Below are 26,520 nucleotides of genomic sequence, written 5' to 3'. Positions count from 1 at the left end.
TCAAGGTCTGAGACCTCGGTCAAAGTTATTTGGGCATTCTAATCTTCTTAGGTGCCCCTTTCCTTTTTTCACGCTAAAACTGTACAAAACCAAAATAATCCAGCTGGGGTGAAACTACGACTCCCAGCATGCTCCATTCATTTCCATGCAGTTCTGAGAATAGCCAAGCAAGTGTGCATCTTGGGAGTTGTAGTTTTACCACAGCTGGAGTGCCGGAGGTTAGCCATCACAGGCATAGGTCATCAATAACAGATTAGCGGGGGTCCGACACCCAGCACCCCTGCCAATCAGCTGTATGAGGGGACGGCGCGCAGTGTGCACGTGCCATCTACCGACTCTCTTCTTCTCGCTGCTACTGTCAATGGGAGATGGCACGTGCACACTGCGCGCCGCCCCCTCATACAGCTGATCGGCAGCAGTGCTGGGAGTTGGACCCCCGCCAATCTGATATTGATGACCTATCCTCATTATTAAAAGCCCAGAGAATCCCTCTAAATATGTGTTTTAGTTGTACTTTATGCTGTTAATAATGTGAAAAAAAAAATGAAAAATGCCAATTTTTCTAATATCACAAATAATAAAAAAAAAACATTAAAAGTATCATAACAATAAGACAGACATTTATATGACTGACCAATTATCTGGAATATCCAATAATCCGGTACCTGACAGATCCCACTCTTGCTGGATTTAAGGAATTTTTCTGCACAACCAATGGGATGAGACGAGTGCTGAACAGGAGATGTGTCCACATATAACATTCACCTATGAGTTTAGAGGACAACAGGCACAGACAAGACCCACCCTTTGGCTGGCAGGCCCCCGAGGAGCTGATGCTCTCCTGCTCCCAGACTTCAGCCTCGGACTCCGTGGTCCTGGATCCTACATCTGAAATATCTCCCTCTTCGCCCTCGGTGCTGTTCCTGTACGGCCGGCGGTGCCAGTTCTGGATGGCCTGCCTGCGGAGACCAGAACTATGCTGGTTGTTCCTCTCAAAGCTGCTGTCAGCACCATGACTGTTACTGGAGTAGGGGTGAGACTCCAAACCATCGTCCACCTGGATCTGCTCAGGCCCATCGCTGTCGTAACCGCCCGAGCTCTGAGATACGGTCTTCACCCTGCCCGGGACCCTGGAACAGATATGGACAATGGTCAGGCTTCTCAGCGCATTTTGTTAGAAATGCCTATTCTTGTCCACAAAAATAATAGGACATGCTCCATTTTTTCCATCCATTGAAATGAATGGGTCCGCATCCAATCTGAAAAAAATGTGGATCGGATGCGGACTGAAAATACGGTCGTGTGAATGGCCCCTTAGCAGCGCTTTCATCAATCTCTGAGACACGAAATGTCTGGTGGTATCTACTGCTGCTACAGGTAGAGCAATAAGTTAAGAAGTGTCAAGGGGGCAAATACTTTGGACTGGGCTGATGTGAAGGCCCTCGGGGGCCTTTATCTGTAAAGCCTCGTGAACGCGTCAGTGTTCCGTCAGTGATTTTGAGCCAAAACCAGGTGCGGCTCTAAACACAGAACATGTGCAGAGCTTTCCCTGATACCTTATGTCTGTGGAGGCCCCAATCCTGGTTTTGGCTCCTAATCACTGATGGAAATCACTGACCAAACACTGACGTGTGAATGAGGAATATGGAGGAAAGTCATCATAACTCACCCAATGCATGAGGAGGATCGCTGGTTCACTGGGTAAGATCCGTGGGTGGAGGAGCCGGGCCCCTGGTGCCTGTCTGCCCTCTGCGAGGATAGATGGAAGAAGTCAGCACTGTCATGTATGTGATGTCTTCACAGTGTGGTCCCTGCAGAACTTACCTGTCTGGAGGCCCGAGCTTCTGTCACTTTGTACCCGGGTATGCTGCACCTGCTCAGGCTGCCGTTGGGGGTACTGCCACAGCTGCTGATGATCTGCAGCTGTTTCTCGGCCCGGTCGGCGCGGTCCAGAAGCTCCTCTATGAACTGCTGAAGGCGCACCTTGGCGTTGGCTTCTCGGCTGGCCGTCTCCTTCAGGAACAGGTCGATCTCTACCACCTCCCTGCAGGATAAAGCACAGGAACAGGTCACGCAGGACGCCTCGTATATCCTGCAGTACAGAAATGTCAAACTCAATGCAAAACTACCACTTCCATCATGCCTGGACATCCTACAGCTATCCGGGCATGCTAGGAGCTGTAGTTTTACAACAGCTGGAGGACCACGAGTTTGACATCCGTGCTGTAGTGTTACTTACCGCTGCAGAGGTCAAAACTGGGCCTGTTACAATGTGTCAGCGCTGCCTACACTGGTACACTGTAACGATCTCCAGCTCTATAAACAGGACTGGAACAGGATGAGTTTTCCTATTCACTGACAGCAAGCAGAGATTGAGACAAAAAGTGTCTCAGAATGATTGCAGACTATCTCACGCCGCTCCTGCCCCGGCAGTGAGGAGTTAAACCTCTGACATCTTTCTTTTTCCGCCGCTCTCAGGGGGCAGCACTTTGCGGTTATTTTTAATCCCGTTAAACAATGCCGAGCCACGGGGCGTGAGCTCGCACCTTCCCCTTCGAAGTGTTTGTTTTCTGCCTCCATAATGAGGAGCGCGGCGCCGAGCGGCTCACGATCACACAGCACAGTCACCTTCTTACATTAGGATCACCGCCTGGAAAGTCCTTTGTGGTCAGACAATGGAATGTGGCCCCTGGGCACAGTACCAGAATGGGGGGACACGACTGTACCATGTGGTCCTTATACACTAGGGTCCTAGGGGTGGCTCAGAGGGAAAGCTTCAGATTGTGCTCACCTTGTCTCATGGAGGTGCCCTGCCCGCCATATAGTGCCCAAATAAAACTGTCACCCTGCGGGATTGAGGGTGCACACTCAGGGTGTCACAGGCACCCACTGAGGACACACACCCCTGGACGGATTGTAGCTGATCCCTGAGGAGCGCACATCTTTTTATTGTGCGGCAGTAATGGCTTCTGGCCAGCAGATGGCAGCCTTACTACATCTCTAGTGCGGTGCTGCACTTGGGGTCAGTAGACTTACAGGCAGAAGTGTCTTCCCCCCAATCACAGGCTGCAGAAAACATATACCGCCATATAACTAGCCATACGCCAGCCGGACTCAGGGCCATGCAGTGCCCTGCTAGTTACTTTTATACTGACCGTACAGAACAATGGACACATGTTGCAGACGTCACCCAGATGTATCAGGAACACCCAGAGAATTTCGGGACCCCTGACAAAGTCAAATGTTCCCTCCCTGGTGTTTACTGGGGTGAAGCAGTGATGGTATTATTTCTGGTGGTCTAGGGCAGTAAAAGGGGTGGTCCTACTTATAAAACATCCCCCCATCATGTGATAAAATAATAAAACCACATACAGTCATGTGAAAAAATTAGGACACCCTTTGAAAGCATGTGGTTTTTTGTAAAATTTTTAATAAAAGGTTATTTCATCTCCGTTTCAACAATACAGAGAGATTAAAGTAATCCGACTAAACAAAGAAAACTGAAGAAAAGTCTTTTCAAGATCTTCTGTAAATGTCATTCTACAAAAATGCCTATTCTAACTGAGGAAAAAGATAGGACACCCTTGCCCCTAATAGCGAGTGTTACCTCCTTTGGCTGAAATAACTGCAGTGAGACGGTTCTTGTAGCCATCTACCAGTCTTCGACATCGGTCTGAGGAAATTTTACCCCACTCCTCAATGCAGAACTTTTTCAGCTGTGAGATGTTTGAGGGGTTTCTTGCACGTACAGCCCTTTTCAAGTCACCCCACAGCATCTCAATGGGATTCAAATCTGGACTTTGACTTGGCCATTCCAGGACTCTCCATTTCTTATTTTTCAGCCAATCTTTGGTTGATTTACTAGTATGTTTTGGGTCATTGTCATGTTGCATGGTCCAGTTCCGCTTCAGCTTTAATTTTCTAACTGATGGTCTCACATGTTCTTCAAGCACCTTCTGATACACAGTAGAATTCATCGTGGATTCTATGATGGTGAGCTGACCAGGTCCTGCTGCAGCAAAGCAGCCCCAAACCATGACACTTCCACCTCCATGCTTCACAGTTGGTATGAGGTTCTTTTCTTGGAATGCTGTGTTTGGTTTACGCCAAACATGTCCTCTGCTGTTGTGTCCAAATAATTCAATTTTGGACTCATCTGTCCAAAGAACATTATTCCAGAAGTCCTGGTCTTTGTCAACTTTATCTCTGGCAAATGTCAGTCTGGCCTCGATGTTTCTCTTGGAAAGCAAAGGTTTCCTCCTTGCACACCTCCCATGCAAGTTAAACTTGTACAGTCTCTTTCTGATTGTAGAGGCATGTACTTCTACATCAACAGTAGCCAGAGCCTGCTGTAGTTCTCGAGATGACACTTTAGGGTTTTTGGAGACCTCTTTTAGCATCTTGCGGTCTGCTCTTGGGGTGAACTTGCTGGGGCGACCAGTCCTGGGCATGTTGGCAGTTGTTTTGAAAGCCCTCCACTTGTAGACTATCTTCCGGACAGTGGAATGGCTGATTTCAAAATCTTTTGAGATCTTTTTAAATCCCTTCCCAGACTCATAGGCTGCTACAATCTTTTTTCTGAAGTCCTCTGACAGCTCTTTTGCTCTCACCATGGTGCTCACTCTCACTTCAACAGTCAGGAGCACACCAAACTAAATGTCTGAGGTTTAAATAGGGCAAGCCTCATTCAACATGCAGAGTAACGATCTACTAATTATGTGCACCTGGTGTGATATACCTGTGTGAGATCTGAGCCAATTTAAGAGGGAATACATGTGAGGGTGTCCTATCTTTTTCCTCAGTTAGAATAGGCATTTTTGTAGAATGACATTTACAGAAGATCTTGAAAAGACTTTTCTTCAGTTTTCTTTGTTTAGTTGGATTACTTTAATCTCTCTGTATTGTTGAAACGGAGATGAAATAACCTTTTATTAAAAATGTTACAAAAAACCACATGCTTTCAAAGGGTGTCCTAATTTTTTCACATGACTGTATCTGTGTCCACAGGCAGCTGTGTACGGCAGGGACCACCAATCACTGGCCTCGTGGTCTTCTGGGAACAGCGGGAATGAAGTGCTAATTATACATTGCTGTTTATTACTTTATCACACGTTCAGGCTCTGAGGGTCGCTTAGAAGGTGGACAATCCCTTTAAGAGTTTAATAGAAAAACTGTTGGTGGTTTAGTGCAGTGAAGGGGTGAGAATCAACATCTGACTGGCGAATCCGTGGATGTCGTGTATCTGACACTGCGCCACATAGAAGGTTAGTATATAAAATGAGAATGCTCGGACTGGGAGAAAACATCTGTAAGTGGGTAAGTAACTGGCTGAGGGATAGAAAACAGAGGGTGGTTATTAACGGTACACACTCAGATTGGGTCACTGTCACTAGTGGGGTACCTCAGGGGTCAGTACTGGAGGGGTCACTGTCACTAGTGGGGTACCTCAGGGGTCAGTACTGGAGGGGTCAGTACTGGAGGGGTCTCTGTCACTAGTGGGGTACCTCAGGGGTCAGTACTGGAGGGGTCACTGTCACTAGTGGGGTACCTCAGGGGTCAGTACTGGAGGAGTCACTGTCACTAGTGGGGTACCACAGGGGTCAGTACTGGAGGGGGTCAGTGTCACTAGTGGGGTACCTCAGGGGTCAGTACTGGAGGGGTCACTGTCACTAGTGGGGTACCTCAGGGGTCAGTACTGGAGGGGTCACTGTCACTAGTGGGGTACCTCAGGGGTCAGTACTGGAGGGGTCACTGTCACTAGTGGGGTACCTCAGGGGTCAGTACTGGAGGAGTCACTGTCACTAGTGGGGTACCTCAGGGGTCAGTACTGGAGGGGTCACTGTCACTAGTGGGGTACCTCAGGGGTCAGTACTGGAGGGGTCACTGTCACTAGTGGGGTACCTCAGGGGTCAGTACTGGAGGGGTCACTGTCACTAGTGGGGTACCTCAGGGGTCAGTACTGGAGGAGTCACTGTCACTAGTGGGGTACCTCAGGGGTCAGTACTGGAGGGGTCACTGTCACTAGTGGGGTACCTCAGGGGTCAGTACTGGAGGGAGTCACTGTCACTAGTGGGGTACCTCAGGGGTCAGTACTGGAGGGGTCACTGTCACTAGTGGGGTACCTCAGGGGTCAGTACTGGAGGGGTCACTGTCACTAGTGGGGTACCTCAGGGGTCAGTACTGGAGGGGTCACTGTCACTAGTGGGGTACCTCAGGGGTCAGTACTGGAGGGGTCACTGTCACTAGTGGGGTACCTCAGGGGTCAGTACTGGAGGGGTCACTGTCACTAGTGGGGTACCTCAGGGGTCAGTACTGGAGGGGTCCACTGTCACTAGTGGGGTACCTCAGGGGTCAGTACTGGAGGGGTCACTGTCACTAGTGGGGTACCTCAGGGGTCAGTACTGGAGGGGTCACTGTCACTAGTGGGGTACCTCAGGGGTCAGTACTGGAGGGGTCACTGTCACTAGTGGGGTACCTCAGGGGTCAGTACTGGAGGGGTCACTGTCACTAGTGGGGTACTCAGGGGTCAGTACTGGAGGGGTCACTGTCACTAGTGGGGTACCTCAGGGGTCAGTACTGGAGGGGTCACTGTCACTAGTGGGGTACCTCAGGGGTCAGTACTGGAGGGGTCACTGTCACTAGTGGGGTACCTCAGGGTCAGTACTGGAGGGGTCACTGTCACTAGTGGGGTACCTCAGGGGTCAGTACTGGAGGAGGTCACTGTCACTAGTGGGGTACCTCAGGGGTCAGTACTGGAGGGGTCACTGTCACTAGTGGGGTACCTCAGGGGTCAGTACTGGAGGGGTCACTGTCACTAGTGGGGTACCTCAGGGGTCAGTACTGGAGGGGTCACTGTCACTAGTGGGGTACCTCAGGGGTCAGTACTGGAGGGGTCACTGTCACTAGTGGGGTACCTCAGGGGTCAGTACTGGAGGGGTCACTGTCACTAGTGGGGTACCTCAGGGGTCAGTACTGGAGGGTCCTGTCACTAGTGGGGTACCTCAGGGTCAGTACTGGAGGGGTCACTGTCACTAGTGGGGTACCTCAGGGGTCAGTACTGGAGGGGTCACTGTCACTAGTGGGGTACCATCAGGGGTCAGTACTGGAGGGGTCACTGTCACTAGTGGGGTACCTCAGGGGTCAGTACTGGAGGGGTCACTGTCACTAGTGGGGTACCTCAGGGGTCAGTACTGGAGGGGTCACTGTCACTAGTGGGGTACCTCAGGGGTCAGTACTGGAGGGGTCACTGTCACTAGTGGGGTACCTCAGGGTCAGTACTGGAGGGTCACTGTCACTAGTGGGGTACCTCAGGGGTCAGTACTGGAGGGGTCACTGTCACTAGTGGGGTACCTCAGGGGTCAGTACTGGAGGGGTCACTGTCACTAGTGGGGTACCTCAGGGGTCAGTACTGGAGGGGTCACTGTCACTAGTGGGGTACCTCAGGGGTCAGTACTGGAGGGGTCACTGTCACTAGTGGGGTACCTCAGGGGTCAGTACTGGAGGAGTCACTGTCACTAGTGGGGTACCTCAGGGGTCAGTACTGGAGGGGTCACTGTCACTAGTGGGGTACCTCAGGGGTCAGTACTGGAGGGGTCACTGTCACTAGTGGGGTACCTCAGGGGTCAGTACTGGAGGGGTCACTGTCACTAGTGGGGTACCTCAGGGGTCAGTACTGGAGGGGTCACTGTCACTAGTGGGGTACCTCAGGGGTCAGTACTGGAGGGGTCACTGTCACTAGTGGGGTACCTCAGGGGTCAGTACTGGAGGGGTCACTGTCACTAGTGGGGTACCTCAGGGGTCAGTACTGGAGGGGTCACTGTCACTAGTGGGGTACCTCAGGGGTCAGTACTGGAGGGGTCACTGTCACTAGTGGGGTACCTCAGGGGTCAGTACTGGAGGGGTCACTGTCACTAGTGGGGTACCTCAGGGGTCAGTACTGGAGGGGTCACTGTCACTAGTGGGGTACCTCAGGGGTCAGTACTGGAGGGGTCACTGTCACTAGTGGGGTACCTCAGGGGTCAGTACTGGAGGGGTCACTGTCACTAGTGGGGTACCTCAGGGGTCAGTACTGGAGGGGTCACTGTCACTAGTGGGGTACCTCAGGGGTCAGTACTGGAGGGGTCACTGTCACTAGTGGGAGTACCTCAGGGGTCAGTACTGGAGGGGTCACTGTCACTAGTGGGGTACCCCAGGGGTCAGTATTGGAGGGGTCACTGTCACTAGTGGAGTACTCCAGGGGTCAGTATTGGAGGGGTCACTGTCACTAGTGGAGTACCTCAGGGGTCAGTATTGGAGGGGTCACTGTCACTAGTGGGGTACCTCAGGGGTCAGTACTGGAGGGTCACTGTCACTAGTGGGGTACCTCAGGGGTCAGTATTGGAGGGTCACTGTCACTAGTGGGGTACCTCAGGGGTCAGTACTGGAGGGGTCACTGTCACTAGTGGGGTACCTCAGGGGTCAGTACTGGAGGGGTCACTGTCACTAGTGGGGTACCTCAGGGGTCAGTATTGGAGGGGTCACTGTCACTAGTGGGGTACCTCAGGGGTCAGTACTGGAGGGGTCACTGTCACTAGTGGGGTACCTCAGGGGTCAGTACTGGAGGGGTCACTGTCACTAGTGGGGGTACCTCAGGGGTCAGTACTGGAGGGGTCACTGTCACTAGTGGAGTACCTCCAGGGGTCAGTACTGGAGGGGTCACTGTCACTAGTGGGGTACCTCAGGGGTCAGTACTGGAGGGGTCACTGTCACTAGTGGAGTACTCCAGGGGTCAGTACTGGAGGGGTCACTGTCACTAGTGGGGTACCTCAGGGGTCAGTATTGGAGGGGTCACTGTCACTAGTGGGGTACCCCAGGGGTCAGTACTGGAGGGGTCACTGTCACTAGTGGGGTACCTCAGGGGTCAGTATTGGAGGGGTCACTGTCACTAGTGGGGTACCTCAGGGGTCAGTACTGGAGGGGTCACTGTCACTAGTGGGGTACCTCAGGGGTCAGTATTGGAGGGGTCACTGTCACTAGTGGGGTACCTCAGGGGTCAGTACTGGAGGGGTCACAGTCACTAGTGGGGAACCTCAGGGGTCAGTACTGGAGGGGTCAATGTCACTAGTGGAGTACCTAAGGGGTCAGTACTGGAGGGGTCACTGTCACTAGTGGGGTACCTCAGGGGTCAGTACTGGAGGGGTCAATGTCACTAGTGGAGTACCTAAGGGGTCAGTACTGGAGGGGTCACTGTCACTAGTGGAGTACCTCAGAGGTCAGTACTGGAGGGGTCACTGTCACTAGTGGAGTACCTCAGGGCTACTCCACTACAGAGGGCAGTATACTGTATATATATATATACTACAGAGGACAATATACTGTATATATACTACAGAGGACAATATACTGTATATATACACTACAGAGGACAGTATACTGTATATATACTACAGAGAACAGTATACTGTATATATACTACAGAGGACAGTATACTGTATATATATACTACAGAGGACAATATACTGCATAAATACTACAGAGGACAGTATACTGTAAATATACTACATAGGACAGTATACTGTATATATACTACAGAGGACAGTATACTGTATATATATATATATATATATATATATATATATATATACTACAGAGGACAGAATACTGTATATACTACAGAGGACAGTATACTGCTACAGAGGGATCTGGATAGATTGGAGGCTTGGGCAGATAAGTGGCAGATGAGGTTTAACACTGACAAATGTAAGGTTATGCACATGGGAAGGAATAATGCAAGTCACCCGTACATACTAAATGGTAAAACACTCGGTAACACTGACATGGAAAAGGACTTAGGAATTATAGTTCTGGGCTCCTGTGAACAAGGCAGACATAGCAGAGCTGGAGAGGGTCCAGAGGAGGGCAACTAAAGTAATAACTGGAATGGGGCAGCTACAGTACCCTGAAAGATTATCAACATTAGGGTTATTCACTTTAGAAAAAAGACGACTGAGAGGAGATCTAATTACTATGTATAAATATATCAGGGGTCAGTGCAGAGATCACTCCCATCATCTATTCATCCCCAGGACTGTGACTGTGACGAGGGGACATCCTCTGCGTCTGGAGGAAAGAAGGTTTGTACACAAATATAGAAGAGGATTCTTTACTGTAAGAGCAGTGAGACTATGGACTCTATACTGTAAGAGCAGTGAGACTATGGAACTCTCTGCCTGAGGAGGTGGTGATGGTGAGTACAATAACGGAATTCAGGAGGGGCCTGGATGTATTTCTGGAGTGTAATAATATTACAGGCTATAGCTACTAGAGAGGGGTCGGGGATCCAGGGAGTTATTCTGATGCCTGATTGGACTCGGGGAGGAATTTTTTATTCCCCTAAAGTGGGGAAAATTGGCTTCTACCTCTGGATCAACTTGCAGGATAACAGGCCGAACTGGATGGACAGATGTCTTTTTTCGGCCTTATGTACTATGTTATGTACTATGTTATACCATAGGGGGGCAGTATTATGTTACTATGTTACCCAGAGCAGTAACACGGGTCAATCCTGCTACCCCGGTGTGACCACGAAACTAGAATCTATTATATTGTATGGACACTGCTGTATATTGTATGGACACTGCTGTATATTATATGGACACTGCTGTATATTATATGGACACTGCTGTATATTATATGGACACTGCTGTATATTATATGGACACTGCTGTATATTATATGACACTGCTGTATATTATATGGACACTGCTGTATATTGTATGGGCACTGCTGTATATTGTATGGACACTGCTGTATATTATATGGACACTGCTGTATATTATATGGACACTGCTGTATATTATATGACACTGCTGTATATTATATGGACACTGCTGTATATTATATGGGCACTGCTGTATATTATATGGACACTGCTGTATATTATATGGACACTGTTGTATATTATATGGGCACTGCTGTATATTGTATGGACACTGCTGTATATTGTATGAACACTGCTGTATATTATATGGACACTGCTGTATATTATATGGTCACTGCTGTATATTATATGGACACTGCTGTATATTGTATGGACACTGCTGTATATTGTATGGACACTGCTGTATATTATATGGACACTGCTGTATATTGTATGGACACTGCTGTATATTATATGGACACTGCTGTATATTATATGGACACTGCTGGATATTATATGACACAGCTGTATATTATATGGACACTGCTGTATATTGTATGGACACTACTGTATATTATATGGACACTGCTGTATATTGTATGGACACTGCTGTATATTGTATGACACTGCTGTATATTATAAGGACACTGCTGTATATTGTATGGACACTGCTGTATATTATATGGACACTGCTGTATATTGTATGGGCACTGCTGTATATTGTATGGACACTGCTGTATATTATATGGACACTGCTGTATATTATATGGACACTGCTGTATATTATATGACACTGCTGTATATTATATGGACACTGCTGTATATTATATGGGCACTGCTGTATATTATATGGACACTGCTGTATATTATATGGACACTGTTGTATATTATATGGACACTGTTGTATATTATATGGGCACTGCTGTATATTGTATGGACACTGCTGTATATTGTATGAACACTGCTGTATATTATATGGACACTGCTGTATATTATATGGTCACTGCTGTATATTATATGGACACTGCTGTATATTGTATGGACACTGCTGTATATTATATGGACACTGCTGTATATTATATGGGCACTGCTGTATATTGTATGGGCACTGCTGTATATTGTATGGACACTGCTGTATATTATATGGACACTGCTGTATATTGTATGGACACTGCTGTATATTATATGACACTGCTGTATATTATATGGACACTGCTGTATATTATATGGACACTGCTGTATATTGTATGGACACTGCTGTATATTATATGGACACTGCTGTATATTATATGGACACTGCTGGATATTATATGACACAGCTGTATATTATATGGACACTGCTGTATATTGTATGGACACTGCTGTATATTATATGGACACTGCTGTATATTGTATGGACACTGCTGTATATTGTATGACACTGCTGTATATTATAAGGACACTGCTGTATATTGTATGGACACTGCTGTATATTATATGGACACTGCTGTATATTATATGGACACTGCTGTATATTATATGACACTGCTGTATATTATATGGACACTGCTGTATATTGTATGGGCACTGCTGTATATTGTATGGACACTGCTGTATATTATATGGACACTGCTGTATATTATATGGACACTGCTGTATATTATATGACACTGCTGTATATTATATGGACACTGCTGTATATTATATGGGCACTGCTGTATATTATATGGACACTGCTGTATATTATATGGACACTGTTGTATATTATATGGGCACTGCTGTATATTGTATGGACACTGCTGTATATTGTATGAACACTGCTGTATATTATATGGACACTGCTGTATATTATATGGTCACTGCTGTATATTATATGGACACTGCTGTATATTATATGGACACTGCTGTATATTGTATGGACACTGCTGTATATTATATGGACACTGCTGTATATTATATGGACACTGCTGTATATTATATGACACTGCTGTATATTATATGGACACTGCTGTATATTATATGGACACTGCTGTATATTGTATGGACACTGCTGTATATTGTATGGACACTGCTGTATATTATATGGACACTGCTGGATATTATATGACACAGCTGTATATTATATGGACACTGCTGTATATTGTATGGACACTGCTGTATATTGTATGGACACTGCTGTATATTGTATGGACACTGCTGTATATTGTATGACACTGCTGTATATTATAAGGACACTGCTGTATATTGTATGGACACTGCTGTATATTATATGACACTGCTGTATATTATATGGACACTGCTGTATATTATGACACTGCTGTATATTATATGGACACTGCTGTATATTGTATGGGCACTGCTGTATATTGTATGGACACTGCTGTATATTATATGGACACTGCTGTATATTATATGGACACTGCTGTATATTATATGACACTGCTGTATATTATATGGACACTGCTGTATATTATATGGGCACTGCTGTATATTGTATGGGCACTGCTGTATATTGTATGGACACTGCTGTATATTATATGGACACTGTTGTATATTATATGGGCACTGCTGTATATTGTATGGACACTGCTGTATATTATATGGACACTGTTGTATATTATATGGACACTGCTGTATATTATATGGTCACTGCTGTATATTATATGGACACTGCTGTATATTATATGGACACTGCTGTATATTATATGGACACTGCTGTATATTATATGGGCACTGCTGTATATTATATGGGCACTGCTGTATATTGTATGGACACTGCTGTATATTGTATGGACACTGCTGTATATTATATGGACACTGCTGTATATTATATGGACACTGCTGTATATTATATGGACACTGCTGTATATTATATGGACACTGCTGTATATTATATGGACACTGCTGTATATTATATGGACACTGCTGGATATTATATGACACAGCTGTATATTATATGGACACTGCTGTATATTATATGGACACTGCTGTATATTATATGGACACTGCTGTATTGTATATGACACAGCTGTATATTATATGGACACTGCTGTATATTATATGGACACTGCTGTATATTATATGACACTGCTGTATATTATATGGACACTGCTGTATATTATATGGACACTGCTGGATATTATATGACACAGCTGTATATTATATGGACACTGCTGTATATTATATGGACACTGCTGTATATTATATGGACACTGCTGTATTGTATATGACACAGCTGTATATTATATGGACACTGCTGTATATTATATGGACACTGCTGTATATTATATGGACACTGCTGTATATTATATGGACACTGCTGGTAATTTAGGACACTGGTATATTTATGGGACACTGCTCTGTATTGTATATGACACAGCTGTATATTATTATGGACACTGGGTATATATATGGACACTGCTGTATATGATCTGACCAATGCTGTATTTTATATGGACACTGCTGTATATTATATGGACACTGCTGTATATTTATAGGACACTGCTGTATATTATATGGACACTGCTTATTATTGTATGAACCCTGCTGTATATTATATGGACACTGCTGTCTATTATCTATGGACACTTGCTGTTATATTATATCGGACACTGCTGTATTGTATATGACACAGCTGGTATATTATATGGACAACTGCTGTATATTATATGGACACCTGCTGTATCTTCTATGGACACTGCTGATTACTTATTTAGACACTGCTGTATCTTCTATGGGCACTGCTGTATATTTATATGGCCACTGCTGTATATTATCTGGACACGCTGTATATTTATATGGACACTGTTGTATATTATATGGACACTGCTGTATATTATATTGACACTGCTGTATATTATATGGACCCACTGCTGTATATTATATCAGACACTGCTGTATATTATATGGACACTGCTTGTATATTATATGGACACTGTTGTATATTATATGGACACTGCTGTATATTATATGGACACTGTTGTATATTATATGGACACTGCTGTATATTATATGGACACTGCTGTATATTATATGGACACTGCTGTATATTATATGGACACTGTTGTATATTATATGGACACTGCTGTATATTATATAGACACTGCTGTATATTATATGGACACTGCTGTATATTATATGGACACTGTTGTATATTATATGGACACTGCTGTATATTATATGGACACTGTTGTATATTATATGGACACTGCTGTATATTATATGGACACTGCTGTATATTATATGGACACTGCTGTATATTATATGGACACTGCTGTATAAGTGTCCTGGATCCCCCATCCATAGGACAATTTCTAGGCTGCAGGGGGTATTGATCTGGGCCCGTGTCACTGGAGAATGTATGGCTACATAGACAATGTTCGGCATCATGTTTGCACTGTTGTAACACTATGTGAGCCCAAAATAACACCATGTAGGCACATAATGTCACTCAGCACTCATTGGTCTCATGTGCACTGTGTGGCTCAGTGTGGGCACAGTATGGCAGTATGTTGGCACATTATCAAACTGTGGGCACATATTGTCACTCAATACTCTTTGGTTCCATGGGCACGGTATTGCTCAATATTGGCACTGTACAGCGTTATGTGAGCATATTAAAACACTGGGCACATAATATTACTTGGTACTCTTTGCTCTCATGGGCACTGTCTGGCTCAGTGTGGGCACAGTATGGCACTATGTGAAAGCTGTGGCCTCCTGACTGCAATCCTATGGGTATATGGGTATTATGTGAGTAAAGCTGGCAATGTGATGGCACAGAATGGTGCTACGTGTGGATGATGGAACGCTCTGGACACTGGTTGGCACTATATGGCTACATAAGGGCAAAGTATGGCACTATGTGGGTACTGCTTGGCTTTATGTGAGCTACCTGAGAAATGGCGGCATGTTTATATACAGTTGCAAGAAAAAGTATGTGAACCCTTTGGAATGATATAGATTTCTGCACAAATTGGTCATAAAATGTGATCTGATCTTCATCTAAGTCACAACAATAGACAATCACAGTCGGCTTAACCTAATAACACACAAAGAGTTAAATGTTACCATGTTTTTATTGAACACACCATGTAAACATTCACAGTGCAGGTGGGAAAAGTATGTGAACCCTTGGATTTAATAACTGGTTGAACCTCCTTTGGCAGCAATAACTTCCACCAAACGTTTCCTGTAGTTGCAGATCAGACGCGCACAACGGTCAGGAGTAATTCTTGACCGTTCCTCTTTACAGAACTGTTTCAGTTCAGCAATATTCGGATGTCTGGTGTGAATCGCTTTCTTGAGGTCCTGCCACAGCATCTCCATCGGGTTGAGGTCAGGACTCTGACTGGGCCACTCCAGAAGGCGGATTTTCTTCTGTTTAAGCCATTCTGTTGTTGATTTACTTCTATGCTTTGGGTCGTTGTCCTGTTGCAACACCCATCTTCTGTTGAGCTTCAGCTGGTGGACAGATGGCCTTAAGTTCTCCTGCAAAATTTCTTGATAAACTTGGGCATTCATTTTTCCTTCGATGATAGCAATCCGTCCAGGCCCTGACGCAGCAAAGCAGCCCCAAACCATGATGCCCCCACCACCATACTTCACAGTTGGGATGAGGTTTTGATGTTGGTGAGCTGTGCCTCTTTTTCTCCACACATAGTGTTGTGTGTTTCTTCCAAACAACTCAACTTTGGTTTCATCTGTCCACAGAATATTTTGCCAGTACTGCTGTGGAACATCCAGGTGCTCTTGTGCAAACTGTAAACGTGCAGCAATGTTTTTTTGGACAGCAGTGGCTTCCTCTGTGGTATCCTCCCATGAAATCCATTCTTGTTTAGTGTTTTACGTATCGTAGATTTGCTAACAGGGATGTTAGCATATGCCAGAGACTTCTGTAAGTCTTTAGCTGACACTCTAGGATTCTTCTTCACCTCATTGAGCAGTCTGCGCTGTGCTCTTGCAGTCATCTTTACAGGACGGCCGCTCCTAGGGAGAGTAGCAGCAGTGCTGAACTGTCTCCATTTATAGACAATTTGTCTTACCGTGGACTGAGGAAAAGCAAGGCTTGTGGAGATACTTTTATAACCCTTTCCAGCTTTCCGCAAGTCAACAATTCTTATTCGTAGGTCTTCTGAGGGCTCTTCTGTGCGAGGCATCATTCACATCAGGCAATGCTTCTTGTGAAAAGCAAACCCAGAACTGGTGTGCGTTTTATAGGGCAGAGCAGCCGTAACCAACACCTCCAATCTCATCTCATTGATTGGACTCCAGTTGGCCGACACCTCACTCCACTTAGCTCTTGGAGATGTCATTAGTCTAGGGGTTCACATACTTTTTCCACCTGCACTGTGAATGTTTACATGGTGTGTTCAATAAAAACATGGTAACATGTAACTCTTTGTGTGTTATTAGTTAAGCAGACTGTGATTGTCTATTGTTGTGACTTAGATGAAGATCAGATCACATTTTATGACCAATTTGTGCAGAAATCCGTATCATTCCAAAGGGTTCACATACCTTTTCTTGCAACTGTATAAGTATGCCAGGCCCATGGTGGATCTAGTGCCCCCTGCAGACGGTGGAGCAGAGGACAGGCAGGAGACCTCATCTATTCTCAGAAGGCAGACCCAGGACGACCAGTGCCCCCCCCGCTGCCGTATAAATATAGCCGCCTGGTGAGGAGAAGACTTAGCACCTCCTGTCGCCTGCGTCACGCGGATCAGGTGAAATCGCTCTTCCTGCACTGGGAATGTCTGCCATCTGTTAACCATTCCCTGACAGGAAGGAAGTAACAAAGGGTTAAAGTGAGAAAATCTGAAACTGATCAACTCCAGTCACCACCAGAGCTGTATTCATAATTCTGCCAGTTTCCTGATAGCTCTAAGGCAGCTCCTACTGCTGTCTGCGGAGAGTGCGCTGCCCTGCATGGCGGGAGATGTAGTGTTCACACTGAGTATGAACAGACTCCAGCCGGGCTGTGGATGCAGCTCTGGAAGTGACCGGAGCGTGACACAGGATAACCAGCAAAGGACAGGTTTATCAAGACGACCCCAACACAACCTGCACATCTACTACATTATCTGCACTCAGAGTTATCACTGTGTTACCTGTGGTGTTACATAGGACTGCAGGTGACATCTACTACATTATCTGTACTCAGAGAGCTATCACTGTGTTACCTGTGGTGTTACATAGGACTGCAGTTGACATCTACTACATTATCTGCACTCAGAGAGTTATCACTGTGTTACCTGTGGTGTTACATAGGACTGCAGGTGACATCTACTACATTATCTGCACTCAGAGAGTCATCACTGTGTTACCTGTGGTGTTACATAGGACTGCAGGTGACATCTACATTATCTGTACTCAGAGAGCTATCACTGTGTTATCTGTGTTGTTACATAGGACTGCAGGTGACATCTAGTACATTATCTGTACTCAGAGAGCTATCACTGTGTTATCTGTGGTGTTACATAGGACTGCAGGTGACATCTACTACATTATCTGTACTCAGAGAGTTATCACTGTGTTATCTGTGTTGTTACATAGGACTGCAGGTGACATCTACTACATTATCTGCACTCAGAGAGTTATCACTGTGTTATCTGTGTTGTTACATAGGACTGCAGGTGACATCTACTACATTATCTGTACTCAGAGAGTCATCACTGTGTTATCTGTGTTGTTACATAGGACTGCAGGTGACATCTAGTACATTATCTGTACTCAGAGAGCTATCACTGTGTTATCTGTGGTGTTACATAGGACTGCAGGTGACATCTAGTACATTATCTGTACTCAGAGAGCTATCACTGTGTTATCTGTGGTGTTACATAGGACTGCAGGTGACATCTACTACATTATCTGTACTCAGAGAGTCATCACTGTGTTATCTGTGTTGTTACATAGGACTGCAGGTGACATCTACTACATTATCTGTACTCAGAGAGTCATCACTGTGTTATCTGTGTTGTTACATAGGACTGCAGGTGACATCTAGTACATTATCTGTACTCAGAGAGCTATCACTGTGTTATCTGTGGTGTTACATAGGACTGCAGGTGACATCTAGTACATTATCTGTACTCAGAGAGCTATCACTGTGTTATCTGTGGTGTTACATAGGACTGCAGGTGACATCTACTACATTATCTGTACTCAGAGAGTTATCACTGTGTTATCTGTGTTGTTACATAGGACTGCAGGTGACATCTACTACATTATCTGTACTCAGAGAGTTATCACTGTGTTATCTGTGGTGTTACATAGGACTGCAGGTGACATCTACTACATTGTCTGTACTCAGAGAGATATCACTGTGTTATCTGTGTTGTTACATAGGACTGCAGGTGACATCTACTACATTATCTGTACTCAGAGAGTTATCACTGTGTTATCTGTGTTGTTACATAGGACTGCAGGTGACATCTACTACATTATCTGTACTCAGAGAGTTATCACTGTGTTATCTGTGTTGTTACATAGGACTGCAGGTGACATCTACTACATTATCTGTACTCAGAGAGCTATCACTGTGTTATCTGTGGTGTTACATAGGACTGCCACTGTAGTGATCTGGGTGTGACCGCTGCCCGGCTGGTGCTGTTGGCAGTGACTAGCTCTGCCTCTCACATGAACGTCCCCTGTGTCACCGTCCCTCTGAGGCCCCCATTGTACAGCCGGCTCCCCCTGACACGGAGATCGCCCGTAACATTAACCCTGACAGACACACGTCTACTGGGAGACTATTCTCTTAATAATGTGTCTGAGAGCGCCCATGTAACCATACCAACGGCAATTATCAGCGCACCCCCTGTCATAGCTGTGTACATGCAGGGGTCAGACACGACAGTCACAGAAGAGTTATATATAGTTACACCCTTCAACATTCTGACATCTCTGCTTGCTGTCAATGAACAAGACTGTGTGAAATTTACATTCAGAAGCTGAAAACCTGTTGTGACCTAATACTTCTCACAGCTCAGGGTTTGTTACAGTTGTATCTAGTCCAGACAATTCCTTGTGAGAGATGTGTGCTGCTGAGGAATTGCTGGAGGACTCCTTTAGGTTGATCATAAAGGACACCCCTACATGCCAGAGGACCCCTATAGGCTAATCATTGAGAACACTCCTACATGTTGGAGGTTCCCTTTAGGCTAATCATTGAAAACACCCCTACATGTTGGAGGACCCCTTTTGGCTGATCACAGAGGATGCCCCTACATGTTGGAAGACCCCTTTAGGTTGATCATAGAGGAAGCCCCTATATGCTGTAGGACATTAGGTTGATCATGGAGGACACTCCTACATACCAGAGGAACCCTTTAGGCTGAATATAGAGGATGTGCCTACATGCTGGAGGACTCCTTTAGGCTAATCATAGAGGATGCCCCTACATGCTGGAGGACTCCTTTAGGCTAATCATAGAGGATGCCCCTACATGCTGGAGGACTCCTTTAGGCTAATCATAGAGGATGCCCCTACATGCTGGAGGAACCCTTTAGGCTGAATATAGAGGATGCCCCTACATGCTGGAGGACCCCTTTAGGCTGATTATACATGCTGGAGAACCCCTTTAGGCTGAATATAAAGGATGCCCCTACATGCTGGAGGACTCCTTTAGGCTAATCATAGAGGATGCCCCTACATGCTGGAGGACTCCTTTAGGCTAATCATAGAGGATGCCCCTACATGCTGGAGGAACCCTTTAGGCTGAATATAGAGGATGCCCCTACATGCTGGAGCAACCCTTTAGGCTGATTATACATGCTGGAGGACCCCTTTAGGCTGAATATAAAGGATGCCCCTACATGCTGGAGGACTCCTTTAGGCTAATCATAGAGGATGCCCCTATATGCTGGAGGAATCCTTTAGGCTAATCATAGAGGATGCCCCTACATGCTGGAGCAACCCTTTAGGCTGAATATAGAGGATGCCCCTACATGCTGGAGCAACCCTTTAGGCTGAATATAGAGGATGCCCCTACATGCTGGAGGACCCCTTTAGGCTGATTATACATGCTGGAGGACTCCTTTAGGCTAATCATAGAGGATGCCCCTATATGCTGGAGGAATCCTTTAGGCTAATCATAGAGGATGCCCCTACATGCTGGAGCAACCCTTTAGGCTGAATATAGAGGATGCCCCTACATGCTGGAGCAACCCTTTAGGCTGAATATAGAGGATGCCCCTACATGCTGGAGGACCCCTTTAGGCTGATTATACATGCTGGAGGACCCCTTTAGTTAATCATAGAGGAAGCCCCTACATGCTGTAGGACATTAAGTTGATCATGGAGGACACTCCTACATACCAGAGGAACCCTTTAGGCTGAATATAGAGGATGCCCCTACATGCTGGAGGACTCTTTTAGGCTAATCATAGAGGATGCCCCTACATGCTGGAGGAACCCTTTAGGCTGAATATAGAGGAAGCACCTACATGCTGTAGGACATTAGGTTGATCATGGAGGACACTCCTACATGTCAGAGGACTCTTTTAGGCTAATCATAGAGGATGCCCCTACATGCTGGAGGAACCCTTTAGGCTGAATATAGAGGATGCCCCTACATGCTGTAGGACATTAGGTTGATCATGGAGGACACTCCTACATGTCAGAGGACCCTTTTAGGCTAATCATAGAGGATGCCTCTACATGCTGGAGGACCCCTTTAGGTTGGTCACTGAGCACTTACTGTTGTTTCTTGGTCAGCTCCTGCTCTTTCTGCACCAGGTCCTGTTTCAGAGAGGCCAGCATCTCCACACTGACGTCCACCTGCCTGGTCAGCTCTGAAGCCCTGTCCTCCAGCTCCTGCTTCTCCCGACCCAACCGTACGCTCTCCTGCTTGGCCTTCTCCAGCTCTGAACTCTTCCTTTCCAACTCCACCTGCAGCCTTCCCACCTGGGTGGCAATTTTTTGCTCCACTTCCTCGGTCAGTTTCTCCAGGCGCTTGTCCACTTCCAGTTTTTCAAACGCCCTTACTTTCAATCTGGCCAGGCCTTCTTCATAGGCGGCATCCACAGCCGCAGAGGCGGCAGCTGCAGCCGCCACGGCGGCCGGAGGAGGGGAGCGAGACGCCATGGTCGTCTTGGTGAAAATCTCGCCCAGTGGGATCTCCACCTCTTGGGTGAAGCGGGTGGACGCTTGGCTGAAGTCTTCTGCTTGGACTAAGTCCCCGGGGAACCTCTGCTCCTTGCCCTGGAAAGATGTGCTCTCAAAGACCTCCCTGCGGTGGGCAGGGGTCAACAAGGCCGCCTCGCTGGTCAGGGGGAATATGGCGGCGTCGCAGATGCTGTTAGTCTTGGATAAGACATAGAGGGTCTCGTAGGTGTGGTTGTATTCCAGGTGGGCCCTCAGGGAGGACAGGCTCCTGAAACGTTTGTGCTCGCCGCACCTTGGACACCGATAGGGCAGATCCAAAGAGGCCATGCCTCAGCTCATACGTGGGCGCCGGTCCGTCAGCCCTGTAGCCAGCAGGATGGCGCTGAGGGTCATGGTGTGCCGGGGACTCTGGATGGGTGACAACTGCAGGGCCAGCAAATCTCTAACAGTCTCTGCAGAAAAGGGCTCATCTCTGTAGCCAGAGGGCGATGGAGCTGATGGCGCCGGGGATCGGTTACGTCGGTGGATCACTCGTACGTGGCGGGATCTGCCACATCAGACTGGAGAGAGAAAGAAGAAACAAGTCACACTCTGCTCACCAGAGACCCGAACCACTGCATCATGAAACATTCTGCAGCTTTTCAACATCTCTGCTTGCTGTCAATCTATGAATATGTTCATTATTTCCATCCCAAAAACTACAGACCTAAAACACTTCTCACAGCTGAGGTTTTGACACAATTGCATCCAGGCTAGAACATCATGTGTGAGCTAATCACATCAGCTTCTCACCATGTATCAGTGCAGTGTCCTCATTCACTGACAGCAAGCATATACATTGAAATAGTGAGGGAGTAAACCATAATGTCTGCTTCCATCTAGATCAATCTAGAAGCATCAGGAGGCGGGGCCCCGGAGGTCGCCTACCTGACAGTCCAGAATCTCACTGGAATCTGGAAGCATCAGGAGGCGGGGGCCCCGGAGGTCGCCTACCTGACAGTCCAGAATCTCACTGGAATCTAGAAGCATCAGGAGGCGGGGCCCCGGAGGTCACCTACCTGACAGTCCAGAATCTCACTGGAATCTGAAAGCATCAGGAGGCGGGGGCCCCGGAGGTCGCCTACCTGACAGTCCAGAATCTCACTGGAATCTAGAAGCATCAGGAGGCGGGGCCCCGGAGGTCGCCTACCTGACAGTCCAGAATCTCACTGGAATCTGAAAGCATCAGGAGGCGGGGGCCCCGGAGGTCGCCTACCTGACAGTCCAGAATCTCACTGGAATCTGGAAGCATCAGGAGGCAGGGGCCCGGAGGTCACCTACCTGACAGTCCAGAATCTCACTGGAATCTGGAAGCATCAGGAGGCGGGGGCCCGGAGGTCACCTACCTGACAGTCCAGAATCTCACTGGAATCTAGAAGCATCAGGAGGCGGGGCCCCGGAGGTCGCCTACCTGACAGTCCAGAATCTCACTGGAATCTGGAAGCATCAGGAGGCGGGGGCCCCGGAGGTCGCCTACCTGACAGTCCAGAATCTCACTGGAATCTAGAAGCATCAGGAGGCAGGGGCCCCGGAGGTCGCCTACCTGACAGTCCAGAATCTCACTGGAATCTAGAAGCATCAGGAGGCGGGGCCCCGGAGGTCGCCTACCTGACAGTCCAGAATCTCACTGGAATCTGGAAGCATCAGGAGGCGGGGGCCCCGGAGGTCGCCTATCTGACAGCTCAGAATCTCACTGGAATCTAGAAGCATCAGGAGGCAGAGGGCCCGGAGGTAACCTACCTGACAGTACAGAATCTCACTGGAATCTGGAAGCATCAGGAGGCAGGGGCCCCGGAGGTCACCTACCTGACAGTCCAGAATCTCACTGGAATCTGGAAGCATCAGGAGGCGGGGCCCCGGAGGTCACCTACCTGACAGCTCAGAATCTCACTGGAATCTGGAAGCATCAGGAGGCGGGGGCCCCGGAGGTCACCTACCTGACAGTCCAGAATCTCACTGGAATCTGGAAGCATCAGGAGGCGGGGGCCCCGGAGGTCACCTACCTGACAGCTCAGAATCTCACGGGAATCTGGAAGCATCAGGAGGCGGGGCCCCGGAGGTCACCTACCTGAAACAGTACAGAATCTCACTGGAATCTGGAAGCATCAGAAGGCAGGGGGCCCCGGAGGTAACCTACCTGACAGTCCAGAATCTCACTGGAATCTGGAAGCATCAGGAGGCGGGGGCCCCAGAGGTCGCCTACCTGACAGTCCAGAATCTCACTGGAATCTGGAAGCATCAGGAGGCGGGGGCCCGGAGGTCACCTACCTGACAGTCCAGAATCTCACTGGAATCTGAAAGCATCAGGAGGCGGGGGCCCTGGAGGTCACCTACCTGACAGTCCAGAATCTCACTGGAATCTGGAAGCATCAGGAGGCGGGGGCCCGGAGGTCACCTACCTGACAGTCCAGAATCTCACTGGAATCTGGAAGCATCAGGAGGCGGGGGCCCCGGAGGTCACCTACCTGACAGTCCAGAATCTCACTGGAATCTGAAAGCATCAGGAGGCGGGGGCCCTGGAGGTCACCTACCTGACAGTCCAGAATCTCACTGGAATCTGGAAGCATCAGGAGGCGGGGGCCCGGAGGTCACCTACCTGACAGTCCAGAATCTCACTGGAATCTGGAAGCATCAGGAGGCGGGGGCCCCGGAGGTCACCTACCTGACAGTCCAGAATCTCACTGGAATCTGGAAGCATCAGGAGGCGGGGGCCCGGAGGTCACCTACCTGACAGTCCAGAATCTCACTGGAATCTGGAAGCATCAGGAGGCGGGGGCCCCGGAGGTCACCTACCTGACAGTCCAGAATATCACTGGAATCTGGAAGCATCAGGAGGCGGGGGCCCCGGAGGTCACCTACCTGACAGTCCAGAATCTCACTGGAATCTGGAAGCATCAGGAGGCGGGGGCCCGGAGGTCACCTACCTGACAGTCCAGAATCTCACTGGAATCTGGAAGCATCAGGAGGCGGGGGCCCCGGAGGTCACCTACCTGACAGTCCAGAATCTCACTGGAATCTGGAAGCATCAGGAGGCGGGGGCCCCGGAGGTCACCTACCTGACAGCTCAGAATCTCACGGGAATCTGGAAGCATCAGGAGGCGGGGGCCCGGAGGTCACCTACCTGACAGTCCAGAATCTCACTGGAATCTGGAAGCATCAGGAGGCAGGGGCCCGAGGCTCTCACGGGTGTCAGGACCGGTTTATGGAATGTTTAGAGGGATAACCTTTAGTGAGAGGTGGATGCAGTCTGACATGGTGGCTTCGGGGAGACAAGATGCTGGGTGACAGCCGGGGAGAGGAAGGAGCGGAGAGAGAGGGAATTAAGTCTCTGCCCCCCCTCCCTCCCGCAATCACAGGGGGCCCCTGTCACAGCCTTCCTGCTCCCCCACGACGGCACACCGGCTGAGACTGGAATACCATGCAAGCAATGTCTGCCGCGCAGTCCGCTCCTGCTTTCTAGAAGACACAAGTAATCAGTTCCTGCCACCTCCTGCCTCATCACTGCTCTACTTCTCCATGCTCTACACTGAATCACTTCTCCATTAGTACACACCTATTTCAATGGAATTAAATTCAGCTCCATTGACTGAGAAAGTCTATAATTCTGTTCACTCCCTTCTCTGTACAGTACTTTACACTACAGCGCCTCCCTATCAGGACACAGCTATGATTTGTGGTTACAGCTTTACCGCCTGTCTCATCAGTGCTTCATGCTGCTATTCAGTCCCTCCCCCATGCTTTACACTGCAGCTCTATGATGGGAGGCTCCAGCTTAGCTGCAAAAACAATCTAAAAATCCACCTCCAGTCTCCGGGCAAAGGTGCAATATTAAAAGTGCCGATAGTCACCGCCTCTCAGCATCACGCCGAATATTACCCCCAGGAAAACTGACCCCAGAAGCGTCTGCCGCAGTCCGGGGGTCACAAATACAACAGAAAGACAATGAAACATCAAGGAAAAGATGAAAAAAAGAATCTCCGGAACCGAGAACTTCTCACGATGAAGGAATCAGTGCGGAGACTTGGAAAGTTCTCTGCAGAAGAACTCAGGTTATAGGTCATGTAACCATCACATCACACAGACATCATTCATATCAACACCCCATCACCACAGCAGGAGAGCTGCGTACACCAAGAGGGGCGACACAACCCAGATCTGCAACTAGAATAGAGATAGATATGAGAGAGATAGATAGAGAGAGAGAGAGAGAGAGAGAGAGAGAGAGAGAGAGAGATATGAGAGAGAGAGAGAGAGAGAGAGAGAGAGAGAGAGAGATAGATAGATGAGATAGATAGATAGAGAGATAGAGAGATAGAGAGATAGAGATAGATAGATAGATAGAGAGATAGAGAGAGAGAGAGATATGAGAGAGATAGATAGAGAGATAGATAGATAGAGATGCTCTGGATGTCTACTGGATTAAGGCCATGTTCACACACTGTAGAGTTGATGTGGATTAGACTTTTTCTACGGACAGTTTTTCTAAGCTCCGGATTATCAGACTGTTCCTGACTATGGGAAGCCAGAGGTTTACTCTACTCTGCGGGGGTAATAAGCGGATCCTTCCTCCTCAGAGCCGCCGCTGCTCTTGGCTGACACACTTTCGTCTTATCATTATCTGTTCCCATGGTGATGAAGACTTTGTGACGCCTTCAATGATTCCTTCAAATGTATTTTTCAAGCAGTTTCCTCATTACAGGTCCATTCGCTCTTTGATC

General features: G+C 47.5%; 1 protein-coding gene across 1 annotated transcript in view; it reads right to left on the bottom strand.

The window, feature by feature from the left end:
- Positions 1–22,090, bottom strand: part of FBXO41 (F-box protein 41) — a 48,959-nt gene extending 26,869 nt beyond the window's left edge. The window contains exons 1-4 of the mRNA XM_044277139.1: positions 21,357–22,090; positions 1,825–2,044; positions 1,670–1,749; positions 805–1,130 (exon numbers count right to left, since the gene is read on the bottom strand). Of these exons, the coding sequence (XP_044133074.1) occupies positions 805–1,130; positions 1,670–1,749; positions 1,825–2,044; positions 21,357–22,090 (1,360 nt within the window). The remainder of the gene's footprint in view (positions 1–804; positions 1,131–1,669; positions 1,750–1,824; positions 2,045–21,356) is intronic.
- Between the last annotated feature and the right edge of the window lie 4,430 nt (positions 22,091–26,520).

Source organism: Bufo gargarizans, chromosome 1 (assembly GCF_014858855.1).
Source record: "Bufo gargarizans isolate SCDJY-AF-19 chromosome 1, ASM1485885v1, whole genome shotgun sequence".
Lineage (NCBI taxonomy): Eukaryota > Metazoa > Chordata > Amphibia > Anura > Bufonidae > Bufo > Bufo gargarizans.
This window is presented reverse-complemented; position numbering and strand designations above follow the sequence as displayed.